A 16,089-nucleotide genomic window follows, 5' to 3' on the forward strand; every position below is an offset into this window, starting at 1 on the left:
AATCAGCATACAGTAAATCTCTAAGTATATGTCAACAGATGATTTTACTAATTTCTTCTCCCTGTATGTTACCAAACCAATAGAAATTATCTCATCAGCCACTCTTACAAAAGTATCAACTCGAAATAAAGCCAATAAATAACAATAGCATATAAATGTATAAGAACTCACAATGTAGTCAGAAAAAAGGAATAAAATTCACTATACAATGTTGAAATTGGTCTGACTTACCTTTCAAAAACGCATGTAATTTGAGTACCGGCAGTTGTTGGGACTGTATTTCCACAATTTAGCTGTAGGGGGCACTATTACGCCTCACAACCGTCACATGTTTTCCTAAAATCTCTCGAACCTCGTGACAAACACAGTTACTTGCTTAAGCTCCAATTACCGTGTCAAAACAGGTCTATTCATGTATACAGAAGAAAAATGTTGACTTCTGGTGAAAACTGAGCACTTTGTATTTCATAACTGTCCCAAGGCGGTGGGGCGTTTACTCAGAGCACGTGAAGGCATCACTGAGTCAACGTGCGTTTGTGTTGGTCTGTCCTCCCTGACGGTAATAGAGCACGAGCCAGCAGCAGAGCGACAGACGCGCCACCGACCAGGCAGCGAAGGAGCCAACATGAAGGACAACGTTTTGCCCAGAATTGTTCTTATTATCTTATGCGCGGCGGTTTTCATCGCCGTTTTAGTTGTTAACGCTTTGGCTGGAGCGGGCAGAGGTGAGTTCAAATGACGTTTTTTTCTCTCTGGAGCTAAAGTTTGGAGTTGTAGGGTGAGGCTTTCTAAAATCGCAGACCATTTACATTTTGCATTTACCACCCTTTAATTTGACATAATGTTCAGATATTAAGTCACATGGGATTCGTTTTCTCCCTACCTTACATAACTGTGTTTTCACCAGTTATGAAACTGGTTTTACTGGGAGGCAGACTCCAAGTCCATGATGTGTTGTAGTCAACGAAGTATGTGTTTACCGTAGTTAAAGAAAACAAAGAGCAGCATGTCTGACGTTAGCATGGTTAGCTGTCCGCTGTCATTAGCTGTAGTTACATATAACCACGACAGAAAAGCTACTTTTGAAGGTGTTTGTTTCATGGTGACGCGATGACTAACGGACATGACAAGATGCTCTTTGTCCGTGTTTAACAGCCCTTTGTCCCAAATTACAAAAAAAAAAAAAAAGAAAAAAAGAAAAACATTGCTGACTTTCCTCTAACTGTTAACAGATAAATGTAGATAACAGCTAAATATGATCAGCAGTGTTGAGCTTTGCAGTGTGTCAGTCAACATTAGAGTTACTTTGAACCAAAGAACTCCAATGAAGAGGAAGAATGGAGCCCCCACACACACTCAAACACACACACACACACACACACACACACACACACACACACACATACAAACACACACACACACACACACCCCGGTGCTCTTGGATGGAGAAAAACAGTCATTCTCTGAAGGAAAAAATGCCTGAGCTCCATCCATGGTTTGGGTGTGGCTTAGAAGGGGCCCTCACACAGATGTGGCTCTGGCCTTCCTGCAGTGTGCTCAGAGGATTTGGTGCATTCTTACCGTCTTTTTTAGTGTACTAGTCCATATTTATTAAAGGCAGTACATTTTAACTTGTAGTTCCTAGAATAGGATTTTTTAATGCCACATCCTATCTGTGGTTGAAAGTTTTTCCTTTCAGAAACTAGTTAGTTCCTATTTGTTGACTGTGGGGACTTTGCATTATCCACAGACAGACTGTGTCAGCATGCCATTTACTCAAGTACTGTACTTCTGTCATACTGTCACTGTTTCCATTCTGTACTGCTTTATACATCTAGTCCACTACGTTTTAATTGGGAGTTTTGCACTTTTTTCAATGTATTTACATCTCAGCCAAATGTACCATAAACTTATAAATTACAACACACTGTTAAAGATTACACCAGTGGTTACCTTTCATTTTGACTTGTGACCCCATACAGATAAGCACCATCTAGTTGGGCCTCCTTGTCTATGTCTGAGTTAGTCGTTGGACCAAAGAGAGACGTTCTTTCTAAATTTGAGATAATTTATTAGAACTGTTTAAGGCCCCAAAGAGGTTAATTAATCCACTATTTCACAAATAAGCCAACATTTGTGAAAAGTCCAATAAAGATGAACACAGGTGTGTGTGTGTGTGTGTGTGTGTGTGTGTGTGTGTGTGTGTGTAGCAGAACTTTGTTTTTTCTTCTTTCTTCTAGTGGTTCCACCCCTGGGCTGGAACCACTAGACTGAAGCATCTAACTGTGAATAAAATAGTTAAAACTAGCTCCATGTCGAGCAGCTACAACAGTAAAATGGTGTACTGGATGAACTGCAGCGCTGACTGATAGCCTGTCCTTATGGACAGCGTTGGACCTCAGTCTCAGCACTAAATGTCTCTGCTGTTTTTCAGGTCCATTCCGTTACAACACAGGCAATGTGTCAGCCCTCTACCCGACAGACATCACTCCAGCTGGCTGGACCTTCTCTATCTGGGGTGTCATCTATACCTGGCTCACCCTGATGGTCATATACCTCACTACATATGTATTCAGAGGGTAAGATTACATCAAATTAGTCATACAAAGTGTTTACTCATGCAGATTTAATCCGTCTGAACGGGTTGTTACTCAGACTAAGGTGCAACTGAAACTAATGTTTGTCTTTGTTTGAATAGATCCTGGGCCCAGTGTGTGCTGCCCTACGCTTTCTATTTTTCCTGGCTGTCCAGCATGGTGCTGAACATAACATGGCTGGTGCTGTGGGACAAAGAGTACGTCCCCTACTTCTACTTATTACTTTAATTGCACAGAAAAACTTAAAAACATAAATGAAAACAAAAAAGAGTGAGTGGAAGTTGGATTTGGGTAAGTGACAGTGGGGGGGAGGGAAAGTGAGGAGGACTGGAAACACCCTGAAGGGATCAATTAGAAAGGATTAACCTGTGTTTGCATTTAGACAGTGACAGGAGGAGGACATGAGGACAGTACAAGCATTTAGGAGTGAAAACAGTAAAATAAATGTATATTTATCTTTAAAATGGATTGCTTATTCTTCTGAAAGGTAAATAAATCAGAAAATAGGTATCTGTCTCATAGTTTTCTGCCTCCACCCAGTAATACGAAAGTGAATTGAAAAACCGCAGAGCCACCTTCCAGAGACAGAGGCTCTGCTTCACTCTGAAGAAGTCGTCCCCATAAAAACTGTTGACAGTGCGTCTGTCAATTATCCAGAATAACAGAGGAGATGTTTGTGGAAAGACACATTGCTGTGGAAGATGTTTAAATGTGCCATGAGCAGCACAAACAAAACGCCATTCTCCTCCATTGTGTAAGTAAGAGGGCAAATATCTCAGTGACAGAACGACAAGAATGAGTAATGTAGAGAATATGTGTTTTGTATGATCAGAAGTGGGAGTTTCCCAGGGTGTTACCTTGTAGACAGTGTGAGTGAATGAGACATTAATGTTGAAAGAGATTCTCCAGGCCGTGCTAAAATAGTTTCGTCCAAAACAGTTTTGTCCATCGATGAAAACGCTTGTATGAGAATGCGTTTATGGTCCTTCTCTCTTCTCTGTCTTACAGGATGATGCTAGCAGCTCTGGTGGTACTAGTCATGATAGCACTTTCCAACTACAGCGCTCTGTTCTTCTGTTGCTTTGCCACGGATCGCTATGGACTCTGGCTGCAGACATACCATCGCAAAGACCTGGCCTGCCTCAGAATACTGGTACGGCAGAGTGTGTAACACCGGGGGGCGGGGGCACACAGGAGACAGGAGAGCCGTGAATGGTCAATTCCCCTGCCAGCAGTAGTCTGGCTGTTCACACCGGAAGTGCTTTTCTCCGCAGTGGAGAGAGAAGCAGGAAAGATCAAGGGTTGGGAAGCATGAGGTGCTTTACTCAGATCAGAATCATTTTGATCATTTAGAACAGATTATCGGTGTGTTGTCTAGCCTGATTTGTTCGTGGTGTGCAGAGAGAATAGAACAGACACACAAACGGTCACGGCAGATTCTGAGAACAGCCAAACTGGTGAACACGGACACTGAAAAGCAGCAGGCAGTGCTTCGTGGCATTTCCACCTCCTGTGTGCCCTCGCCGTCACAGATGTTACCTCAGACAGTGTTAGCAAACTTCAGAACACTGCTGATGAAGAAACACACACTGTCCCTTGTGAATGATGTCATCTCTGTGCTCACACACACCGCTTTGTTCAGGTCCAGAATGGTTTGGCTCTGTACACCACATGGACAGCCATCGCCTCTCTCATCAACTTCTCAGTGGTCCTCCAACTGTGGGGTGTGGACAGGAGCACAGCAGCTACAGCTTCTCTGTGCATCCTGTTTGGAGAGGTGATTGGATGGTAAGCTCTGATTGGACGGGTTAAATGATAAAATTAATGAGCAGAATAACAAGCTTTTAATTGACAATGCACGCTGTCATCATAACTCCATCACTTCATGAGTTGAACTAACAGTGCTTTGTACAGTAGCTGCCTTTTTCATGTTTGGAAGAAAACACTGTTAATGAATGTCGCTCCAGACACTTCAGAGCAGAAATAAGACAGTGTCCGCTTTTCATTTCCGCACCCAAGTCTCTAGCAAAACTACGTGGGATTAGATTTCTGGGAGTGATGTAAAACCATCACTGCACTCTGTAATTGGTTAAAGATGACTTTGTCCGTGTGTGCAGGTTCATCCTTGAGAACTGGGTGCTGGACCGTTGGGTGCGCAACATCCTCACAGTCTACCCTGTGGTGATTGTGGCTCTGGTCGGAAACATCTGGAAACACTTCAACCCAGCCGACCCCACTACTAATGCTGTGTTTACGGGTGAGTTTAACATAACAGCGACCGCGGCTGTGACTTCACCAGCACCAGCCCTCCACTTTTACAGCAGAGCCCTACAAGCTAACTTTCTGCTTTTCATCTGACATTTACACTAAATGAATCCTGAGTGAACAGACAGGGCAAAAACAAGTCCATACACACTGTTTGAATGAAGGTATCTATGGAATTTGCCTACAATTGTATCAAGAGAGTCTGAATACAAAACGACAGTTATATTTAGAATGAAGGCTGTTTATTGAAGTCTGGTGGCTGATTCAATCATTCACTTCTTCTTTTGTGTCCTGTCAGTCGTGCTGCTGGTGTTAGTGTGTGTCCTGCTGGTTTTCCGAGTCTGCACCGTCATCTGGAGAAACTACAGGCGGCCTCTTCACTCCCCAGGCTCAGCACGGCTGATGATATCACCTCTTGACGGCAGCAAATTCAAGATCTTTGCTTAAACAATAGAGAGTGTTCCAGTGCCTCCACTCCCACTGCAGCCTTTAACCTCTCAGGCCAGACCCACTCTTATATACGTTTTCACACAAGCCACTGCAGCGCTCAAATGTAAACCTGCAGAGTTTAAAGTGAGGTTTGTACGTCTGAGGGTGTTTTACTCATCATGGATTTTCAGAAACAACATTTAGAAGAACTCTGTTTCTTTCGGTGGATTGTTTGAAATTTGCTTGAAAAGACAGAAAGTGGAGGTGTTCACAGTCTTTAATGGGAAAATGGGAAAAGCTCTCCTCTGTTCTCCTCCCGTCTTAAACTGCAGTTAGGACAATGCAGCAGTGCTTTCACATCTGAAACACTGTCTTTGAAATACTAATAAACTGCTGCTGTTTTACTGCTTTCCATTAATGTAGTTTTGTATGTTAAGTACATTCTATATGAGTGCATGCATGTGATTTGACTATCATGTTTTGTATTGCTATTATTTTCCATCAATTTAATTTTTGCATTTATGGCCATTTGTACTTTGTTTCCATTGGGTGATAATAGGTACATATACTGTCAGTATACAGAAGGGTGGTTTTATAAAAATATAATTTCAACAAATGTTATCTTTTCTAATAGTGCTTGCTCACGAGGGAATTGTTGGGTCTCTGTAGATAGAGTCTGTACCAGCTCTATATGGAAAGTGTCCTGAAACAACTTCTGTTGTGATTTGGTGCTATACAAATACAACTGAATTTAATTGAAAATTGAATTAAAAGTACTCAATAACTTTGTAGAATTCGTTCTTAATTTCCAATTAAAGGATTCTTTTTCACTTCTAGTGCGGTGTGGTTTTCTGAGTGGCTGTCTGTACAGTAGGAGGGATGGTGTGTATCATATGCAGAGTGTGTTTGTAAAACTGAGACCTGGCCTGCAAAGAGAAGACATCCCACACCTACAGACAGTCAGAAGTGTGCAGGACTGAGTCAGTGCAGAGGTACTGTCACTAATGGATTACACCGTGCTATTGTTTGTATTGTTGTCAGCTGTTCCACTGGTACTTATTACATGCTGTTGCCCTGAGACAGGACAGCGATTCACTGTGTGAGAGCTGCTCCCTCCTGCCTTCTGAACTCCAGTTAATCTGCAAACATGAAACATTTGTCATGAGGACCGACCTCAGTATGAAGGTGTGTTAGCTCTGAGGGCAGCGGTGGATTTGTTTGTGATCCCAGAAGCTTTAAATACAGCTCATGCAGCAGTTTTTCGTGTCCACAGGGATGAGTCACAGGATCCTTCAGAGGATCCAGACATGCACAGTGAGGTTTTGTCTTATCCAGCTGTCACTCTCTGTCTTGTCAGTGCTGGTGAGTGTGTGTGAGTTTCATTTCCGCAGATAGAAAGAAAGCTATGCTATGATCCAAACAAAATCTCTTCCTACTCTTCATGTTCACGTGCTGGTCTGCAATAAATGTGCACTTCTGCTGTACTTCACTGTAGTTATGTGAAAGAGGAACCAGGGAGTATGTGGACAAAATGGACAGACGGCTTTGTGTGAGAGAAGAAGTATGTAGAGGACGTTTTCAAGCTCTGCCTCATTTCAGTAAGAGCAGGAGCTTGAACTGCCAGTGTGTGTGTGTGTGTGTGTGTGTGTGTGTGTGTGTGTGTGTGTGTGTTCAACCTTTATTTGAATAATGAAGAATATGTCACAAATGAGAGAGTCAGAACACAATGACACTACAACATAAAACACAAAGTACACTGTTGAAGACAGTGGAATGACTTTATTGGCCTGTTGTTGAGCAGCTTTGACACTACTTGGCTCATGTTATGGATGACTGCTTCAGCAGTCAGAAAGCATCAGTGCATGCAAGATTGTGAAGAGTTAGGCTTTAATCAAACTAGCTGTATGATTTTAAAATATTTTGACTTTTCTTATGATCCATCCATCATGACCAAAAGAAGGACCACTGCACTGCTGACAGGACACAGAAAACAGCACAATAACAAAAGAAACTTAGCAAAAGTAAAATTACTTGAAGTGGTTAAGGATAACTTAAAATAATTGTAAAGTGAGCTTTGTGGACACTGACTGTTTGCTAAACATGTAAAGAGGCATAAAAATGTCTGCAGTATATATACACAGCTCTACACTGCACTCATCAGGCTCCCCTCTGTCCAGTTGGCCAGTGCAGGTCCTAGTCTGCCTACTTCATCCAGTGTTTGAACATCTACCCTCCAGCCAGCTGCTCAGCCCTCTCTGCTTTCTCTGCTCCACCATAATTCTGGCTCAGCTCCCCACACCTCCATCTCAACATCTTCATCACTAAACATGCATTTAAACTATGGCAAGCCGTGTGTCTGAGTTCTGCCCCTGGCTCCAAACTTAATTTGACATCATAATTAGATTTCTCATGCCTGCAGCAGGTTGAGATGTCAGCCCTTATTTTTCTTTTCTTTTTGGTTCAGGTCCCTGTATCAACCTGCCAGAGAAACAAAAGAATGAATGTATAGGTGATGGACTGGAGGTGAGCCAGGAGGGCAATAAGGGAACTAAAAGGCCAAGAGAAACACAGAAACAGGTTTTCTGTCTGTGGCTGACTAAAAGAAGAAAAAACCTCATAACTGAAAAACAGCCTGACAGATACCGTGGGAAAGGTCAGTAGAAGATTATGTGTGCAGAGATAAATTCATTGAAATGAACAGAGATTCCTGTGAGGAGCAGGCCTGAAATATGATAAAAAGGGCACCAGTGACAAATTAGTGATGCATTTATAGTGAAACAATTCCAAACCCTGGTTAACATTCTCACTGTGACTCACATGTAAAGTATAACAACAACACCTCTGACGTAAAATCTGTTTAACCATTTCGCACAACTATTTCAGGGACATAGAGGCCAATCACGTTTCTAACATTTAGAGCACCCTAGAGGGCACTCTTCATGTTTTATCTGCTATAGGAACATCAAAAGGGCATTTTGAGCACCTTTGTATACCATGGGGCCACTGGGGGAGGTGATTGTCCAACCAGTCCACCAGTGGTAATGGGGCACAGAAATTAGAGTGTGTAGGCAAATGAGAGGTAATTAAACTTGTGGCAGTGGAGCAGGGAATAAAGTGGTTGTAAAATGGTCCTGTAGTGAGGGTTGCAGAGATACTCTCAAGGACAGCGTGCTGCACAGAGTGGAGATGCTGTGAGGGAGAGCAGACCAAACACTGCAGGGGTGATGCTGATAAAGAGGAGCATATCTTACAGAAGTGGTTAGGATTGTTAAGCAACATGAAAGGTTGGGTTGGAGGGAGAAAGTGAAGAACCGGTGAGGAAACTGGAAGCTGTCATGACTCAGATTAAATGAACATGTTGTAAATGTTTTGTGCTTTAAATTGAATGAAATTCACCTGTTTTAAATTGAGCTTGCAGAGAGCTCCTAGTGATGACAATGACACGTGTATTGTTGTGCAGTGCACACAATTAGCGAGGCCCAGCCCTCATTAGCTTCCATCACGTGGCACCACAGATGATCCAGAAGCTCGCACATACTCAGACAGCAGCACACATATTGTTCCTTCATCAGGCTGCAGAGGTAATTACATGTTGTAGGTTGTTAAAAAAGCAATTTGCTTCCTTTGTCTTTTAGCTGCCATTAACTTTCAGTACCTGGCTGTTCTCATTTAAAGTGTGAATGATTGCTCTCGTTGTCAGAAGCATTTAAGCTGCAGCAGTCAATGTTTTTGACTAACACTGAATGAGGCGACTCCCTGTGCTGAGGGAGGACTCGCTTGGTTAAATTCATGTAATGATTCAGGTGTGCTGTTTTGTTTGCTTTGTTTTTCTGCCCCCTACTGGTCAAAACTGTTTAATGCAGATTTTATAACACTAAAATTAACACATTTATGTCAAATAACTGCTCATATTTTGCACTATTTAAATGCAGAACATCTTCTTTGATATCACTGATTGGGTTTGAGGTTTCAACCCAAATATACAGCAGTAACTTCTGCTCCATGCAGTTAATGCTAATTAGAAACAGTACACATAATATATCAAAATAAGTCACTGTATATTCAGAGCAAATATTCCAAATATATAGTGTGGTTTTAGTTCAGAGGATGAATCAGTAAGGGTGCAATAATTCCATGTTACAAATACCACAGAGACATTTGAGATCAACCAAAGGTTCATTCTGGGTTCATGCAAACCGTAGTTTGGGGGTGGTATCACTCAGATGTGGAACAACATCTGGACATTTCGAGCTTATGACACATTTCAGAGGTATTGTGTGGTGGAAACTCATTGTTGTCCTGCCCACCTGGTCGAGAGGGCAGCAGAGGTGGTTCACCCACTGCCGTCTCGCTCCTTATTCTGTTTGGCCTTATGGTTTGTTCTGCGTGACTTATCGTTCTTTTTACATGTGCTGTGGAGCCAGCTTGTTTATTTGTTTGTGATTGTTTTTGTATTAGATCTCTTTCTTTCAGCACAGCAGAATATCACATATTTGGGAGGCCAGGCCCCCATGGTGAGTGTAAAAGCACTTGGGACACGAATGCCATTTTTGTGCCATTTGTGCCATTTGTTGGACTGACAGTTGTAGGTGTTTTATGTTCACTGAAGCTTTCAGATTTTGCATCATGGCCATTTAGCTTGGTGTTCCTGAGGTGCGATCCCCCAGATGGTGTTGTCTGTCTTTTCCTCCATTCTCCATTCTGTCCTTATTGCCCTCGCCACATAAAGAAACATAATAAAAAAATGTATGTACATAAAATAAAAATGACAATAGATTAAACAGAAACAGAGAGCGATTCAACTCAAACTCAAATTACAGGCAGCAGAGCACGAGTGCCGGGTGATATCTGAGTTCTGTTGTACTTGGTGAAGATAATGCAGTGCAGCCACCCACCTGTTACTGTACTGTTACTGTACTGCAAATATTCTAAGTTGTTAATATTGTGCTCCTTTGCCCTATCAGGAGGAGCTCTCTTTCCTCTGCTGTTTTTGTCCATTAGTCAGTTCCCTTATCTAATTTCCCTGCGTTTGGTTACTGTATTTTTCATTATTTTATTGTATTTGATTTGATTATTTTTTTTCCTGAAAGGCTGGATTAGCAGGCCTCCTCATTCTTCTTCCTCATTTTTAAGTGCTGGCCTGACCCTCAGCATGGCCGGCTTGTTGTGAAAGGGGGCTTTTATTTGTTTATTTATTTTCTGTGTAACAAGAAATTATTTAAATTTCTGTTTTATTTATATTGCATTTTTCTTCTTCCAGGTAATAGGTTGGGTTGCTATTTTCCTGCAGGTGGTTTTTACTGAGTGGAGGTTTCCCTTTTCCTTGGGTGTTTTCTATTGCATGCTGTTTTGCTGTCTTTTTTTACTTTTTTTTTTTTTTTTGCTTTGCAGTGTGAGTATAGACAGCTGTGTGCATGCAGTACTCTCAATATTTTTGGCAGTGAAGAACTTTTCACTCACTACCGGCCCCTGGGAGGCACCACGGGGGCCATGGCCCCCCTGATTTTATTACTGGCTCCCCTCTGGCTTCTCCAAGCGTGCAGCCGCCTCCCTGTCGTCCTTCCAGTCTTCTTCATCCTCCGATCCGTTAGGTGGCGCTAACAAAGCTGCGCGCTGGTTTACCAACCACCAACAATTCCAAAGAGGAAGAAGAAGAGGAAGTGTGGAAGTCAGGAAGTGGTAACACTGGAAACTGGACAGTACAGCTGCGAGTATCTGCTGTCCATAACTCCTCAGTTTTTAGTGGAACAGTCTTTACTGTCGCGTCCAGGATGTCTAAAAATACAGTTTCCGACCGGTTTAGAAAAGTAGACGTTGACGAATACGATGAGAACAAGTTTGTGGACGAGGACGATGGAGGAGAGAACCAGGGTGGTCCGGACGAAGCAGAGGTGGACGGTTTGCTCAGACAATATCCTTCAGTAGTACCGATAAAGTGAGTGATTGTACACGAACACACGTTCAGAGGCAGAGACGAGCCAGACCGACACAACACGAGCTAACGACGGGGCTCACTGTGCAGCTCAGGGAACTTCAAGCTAAGGGCTAAAGAAGGACTAAATATGGACTAAAGTCACAGCTTCGTGGTATATTTCGACATATTCAGAGGATATTTAAATTGTTCCATCATGTTAAATGAGACACTGGTGACAATATGTGCAGGGAGCAGAGCATTTCCGCTGAATAGCTGTCAAAGTAGCGTTTCCGGGTGTCAGTCGACAGGAGGGCGCGGTCCCTCACTTTTTAAGCGAGTTTCAACCAGACTTTGCGCGCGCGTGTCTGTGTGTGCGTGCGTGCGTTTGTGTGTGTGTGTGTGTGTGTGTGTGTGTGTGTGTGTGTTTGTGTTTGTGTGGTGTTGTGTAGTCGTGCACGTCGTCAGTCAATGAAATCATGCCTTGCAGACAGAAAGAATAATGTGAAAGAGTTGCAGTGGAAAAAAAAAAATGGCACCACATGCAAATCAAATAGAAGTGAAACTAATGTACATAAAGAGCATAAAGTGAGAGCAGTAAAAGATAAACACATAAAAACAGAAGTACAGAGATGCACCGAAGAGTACTTTAGAGTTGCGAACGCTTTTTGGTTGCCAATTGTCAACTATTAAATGAATCAGCAACTGTTCTGACAGTGGATTGATCGCTCTCAGTGGGTAATTGTCTGCCTCCCTGCTTAAATCTAAAAAGATCTTCTCTGGTTCTTCACTCCTTCACAGTAAACTGAATATCTTTATGTTGTGGACAAAGCATTTGAGGATGTCATGTTGGGCTTTGGGAAACACCATTTTCTGATATGTTTTAGACCAAGCAGTTAACCGATTAATGGAGAAAATCACCAACAATGAAAATAACCGTTAGTTGCAGCCCTAGTATCCATAATTAGACAGTTTAGTCTCATAGTTATTCAGAAGAATTTTTCATACACTTAAGCTTCCCTCTTAAAACCTGGTAAAACTGGAAATCTAAAGGAATGCAGTAATAGTCCCCTTAAGTACTGCGACCAGGACTGTGTGTCATGACAGGACATGTTTGTGTGATTTGAACATTAGTCTTTGATGATAAGGTTTTAATCTTTAAAACAGAAGCTTCCTTGGGTTCACGCTCTTTTGCTGGCCCCCTCCCAGCTGCCAGCAGTCAGTCTCCATGTCAGCAGCTTCAAAGTGCAGCATTAGAATCAGTCAGAAGAATGAATGTGTGAGAAGAATGTTTCTGTGAGGGAAAACACATCAACAGAGTGACAGACGTGTCGCATACTTGCTGTTGAACTGGTGGAAGTGATGCTGGAGTCTGAATAATGCAGCTTTTAGGTGGAGGTTACACACAGTGTAAGATCACCTTTTTGAATGATTACTGGTCACTGCTTCCATTCGCAGCCTTACCTTGTTCGATTGAAAGTCGTGAGAAAAGAACACGTGATTGACTTTATGACTGTTTAATCACAGTGATCCCTGTCAGAAGAACGTTCCCTGGGTCAGTGGGGGCAGTGCCGTGTCAGAAACAGCTCCTCTCATTTCTTTGTGTTTATTTAGTTGAAAATATGAATCCACATGTGTGTGTGTGCGTGTCCATGGAATTGTGTATTCCTTGACTGTTGTTTTGCAAGGGGAACATGAATGCAGCTCTCCAGGCTGTGCTGAAGAATCCTCCAATCAACACAAAGAACCAGAACGCCAAGGTATCAGTATTTTTCTTTAAGCGCTATGATGTCAGTGCAGCAACGCTCTGAGAAGGTGCCGTCAGGGGAAATGCCTCTGCACGTTGAGTCAGGATGCTCTTCTATCAACACATGGCTGCTGTTCATCCGTCAACTTGTTTGAAGCTTTAATTAGAAAACTGGAGTTTTCATGCATTTTTGTCTGTGTGTGTCGATGGACTACTTTTTTACTTTGAATATTTGGATAGTATGAATAGGATGTGTCAGAATGTGTCCATACTATTTAGTAATCATTTTAGGTGGTAGATTAGAGTGAAGGTAAAGGCAGCGGTGGTATGAGGCCTGCTGCATGCCTGATTTTCACCCGTGAGTGAAAATGTTGGTATTGGAAGAATAATTACTCACTAATTAAGCAATGTGTAACAGTAGCACTAGTAGTATTAGGAGCACTGTAAAAATACTGTCAGTCCAGTATAGTCAACAAAATGTATTTTGTTTTACTTCAAGTTTTTTCAAGGTGGAGCATGTTCTAACTGCTTCATGTACTGTGTGTGTGTGTGTGTGTGTGTAGGACCGAGCTGAGCTGCTGGTGGTCAAAGTGCTGAGCAGTTTTAAGAGCAGTGACATAGAGAAGGCCGTGGGCTCGCTGGACAAAGCTGGAGTGGACCTGCTGATGAAATACATCTACAGAGGCTTCGAGAAGCCCTCTGACAACAGCAGCGCGGTGCTGCTGCAGTGGCATGAAAAGGTGTGTACGCAGTCATAGGAAAGAGAAAGATCAGTGTAGGTGACAACAATGGAGCTCTATGGGACACACACAATGCTTGTTAGTACATGCATTCATGGTTGAGGTTGATGTTATTATGGGATTTGTCGATGAAGAAAAAGATAGAATATCACTAAACTCATGCAGAGAATTGTTTTACCTCTTGTTGAAGTCATTCAAAGCGTTGAACATTCATTTTCTCTAAAGTTTCTTAATAGTCAGTAGCTGTCTGAGATCGACTTCTTTAAATAAATACTATGTGTGTGTGTGTGTGTGTGTGTGTGTGTGTGTGTCTGTGTCCACAGGCTCTGGCAGTGGGAGGAGTGGGCTCTATAGTTAGAGTCCTGACTGCCAGGAAGACCGTGTGATGGTCCCAGAACCCACAGAGTCCATCTGTCGAGACCATACAGTCCATAATCTGGCCAAACACGAGACGACCGGAGCTGAGCAGAGGGACAAGCCTCTTCTCTTTCTGTTTTTGGACATGACTCCCGTTTAGTTTTCTAATGGAGCCGAGCGTCTTCCTGATGCACTTCTTTGCTCTTTTTCTTTCTGCATTCACTGCTTTCAGTCACCCCTCTGGGATTCAGAAGCGCTGGCAGTCAGGCAGGCAGGTGCTGGCACCTCAGACTGTCTGTGTCTGCCAGCCGTGCAGAGAGAACAGACCATTTCAGATGCTTCACTCGGACACGTTCTCTCCTAAACAGCTCTCAGCGCTCCTTCCAAACTGCTTCGCAGCTCTGATGCCTCTGCTGGCTCACTGCAACACCTCTCTCTCTACACCACTTCTTTCCTCCTCCTGCGTCTGAGTCATCCAGGTTTAGGAAATGGAAAAGATTGTTGGTGGTTGGACTGTCATAGACTGATGACCGGTCCAGGCTGTTCCCTGCCTTTTGCCCAGTGCATGCTGGGATTGGAGTTCTTTTTCCCTTTATCATTCAAACTTTGCGAACATCTTGTGTTCATTTTCTATTTTTTTTCTACTTACACCTCATTGTTGTGCGTAGCCTGGCTTTCAGGTTATGCTGCTTATATTGTTTTTTATGTATCTGAGATGAACAACAAAAATAAAGTGCTAAACCTGAACATCGACTCTTTACTTTCCTGTCTTATTACTTGGTAAAGATGAGGCTCAAATAAGCATTTCTGTGTACTTAAGGCAGTAAATCTAACATTTCCTTCATTTCATTTGAATGATAATCATTCAGTTTAAGCTGATGTCTGTAATTTAAAAACCATAAGAGGATGTCATGCCCAGGCGAGCAGCTCACCACATTTAAGGAAACAGATGTACTGACAGGTGAAGGCAGTGCAGTGTCTGACTCAGAGGCTGTTAAAAACAAGCACTTCATACTGTGATGACCTGAGACATTTTCAAGCTCTTCATCATTTGCTTGATCGACCACCAGTGATGGTCAGTTAATCAGTCGATCAACATAAGAACGACTTTTCGGAATCATTTTTCAGCCTGCCTAAAATGTGATGGTTCCAGCCTCTGCACAGTCAGGAAATGGTTGATCATAAAGGAGTCAGTGTGACATTCAGTGTGACCTCCTGCCCTCACCACAAAGGTCTCCAGGTTAGTACTGTGCTGCAAGTCTGTGGGAAAAACAGCGGCTGCAGACAGCTTCATGCACTTCTGTTCCATCATCAGATCACTTTTATTGAAGATCACTTTGAAATTAAGTACACACATCAATAAAAACTCATTTTTATACCTGCTTTGTCATGGCAGCAGAATAAATCAGCCAACATCTGGACAGTAAGATAGAAAGACAGCAGCACTGCAATGATCATTTAAATCCACTTCAATGACACCTGAAGCCTTTTCATCAGGGCTCACTCAAAACAAACACACACATTTGTGTGTGAGTGAGTCCCATGCTGACTGTATTTTCATCATCACATCTTGTGTCTCCATCTTCCATACTGAGGGCTCAGCAGTGGTGCAGCGGATTGTCCTTTGTCCACTCTGTGTGTGTGTGTGTGTGTGTGTGTGGTGGACACAAACAGTCTGACCTCTACATGTCTTAATTGTCATTACTCTAATAAACTCATACTATCATATGACAATACAAAAGTATCCATCATATGGAAGACGTGCACATACGGGATGCACACATAACTAGAACTCCACTGTGATCCAGTACGCTAGAATACTGAACCACAGCACAGTCCTGCACGTGTAGATCTGTGAGCAGACCCATTCCTAAAACTGCCTGAAGGCGTTATCAAAGGCTCCTCTGTGGAACACACCTCTGTACATGTAATAACTTAAAAACGTGTGTATGTGTGCTGTCAGTAAAGGCAATGGTGACAGTAGGTCTAGTACCCAACTCCAGCTGCTGTAAAGTTGTTGTTTGCGAATGAGAGTCCAGACAC

At 42.7% G+C, this 16,089-nt stretch overlaps 2 protein-coding genes across 2 annotated transcripts; both read left to right on the top strand.

Annotated features, from left to right (window-relative positions):
• The first annotated feature begins 402 nt into the window (after positions 1-402).
• Positions 403-6,127, top strand: LOC143328766 (uncharacterized). The gene is made up of 7 exons (XM_076744075.1): positions 403-725; positions 2,435-2,579; positions 2,699-2,794; positions 3,606-3,750; positions 4,240-4,385; positions 4,715-4,854; positions 5,161-6,127. Exons 1-7 carry the CDS (start codon positions 626-628, stop codon positions 5,307-5,309), a joined length of 921 nt encoding a protein of 306 aa, XP_076600190.1. The 5' UTR covers positions 403-625; the 3' UTR covers positions 5,310-6,127.
• Positions 6,128-10,947: 4,820 nt separating this feature from the next.
• LOC143328726 (actin-related protein 2/3 complex subunit 5-like) lies at positions 10,948-14,793 on the top strand. Its single transcript, XM_076744013.1, has 4 exons — positions 10,948-11,201; positions 12,889-12,962; positions 13,513-13,689; positions 14,013-14,793. Exons 1-4 carry the CDS (start codon positions 11,063-11,065, stop codon positions 14,073-14,075), a joined length of 453 nt encoding a protein of 150 aa, XP_076600128.1. The 5' UTR covers positions 10,948-11,062; the 3' UTR covers positions 14,076-14,793.
• The last annotated feature ends 1,296 nt before the right edge of the window (positions 14,794-16,089 follow it).

This window comes from Chaetodon auriga, chromosome 12 (assembly GCF_051107435.1).
Source record: "Chaetodon auriga isolate fChaAug3 chromosome 12, fChaAug3.hap1, whole genome shotgun sequence".
NCBI lineage: Eukaryota > Metazoa > Chordata > Actinopteri > Chaetodontiformes > Chaetodontidae > Chaetodon > Chaetodon auriga.

Bases quoted from the DNA above. Each gene is read 5' to 3' on its own strand.
- LOC143328766 (XM_076744075.1), top strand. From the start codon at position 626: ATGAAGGACAACGTTTTGCCCAGAATTGTTCTTATTATCTTATGCGCG. The intron at 4,386-4,714 runs GTAAGCTCTGAT...CCGTGTGTGCAG, and splicing joins TTTGGAGAGGTGATTGGATG to GTTCATCCTTGAGAACTGGG. The intron at 4,855-5,160 runs GTGAGTTTAACA...GTGTCCTGTCAG, and splicing joins TACTAATGCTGTGTTTACGG to TCGTGCTGCTGGTGTTAGTG.
- LOC143328726 (XM_076744013.1), top strand. From the start codon at position 11,063: ATGTCTAAAAATACAGTTTCCGACCGGTTTAGAAAAGTAGACGTTGAC. The intron at 11,202-12,888 runs AATATCCTTCAG...TGTTGTTTTGCA, and splicing joins GGTGGACGGTTTGCTCAGAC to AGGGGAACATGAATGCAGCT. The intron at 12,963-13,512 runs GTATCAGTATTT...GTGTGTGTGTAG, and splicing joins CAAAGAACCAGAACGCCAAG to GACCGAGCTGAGCTGCTGGT.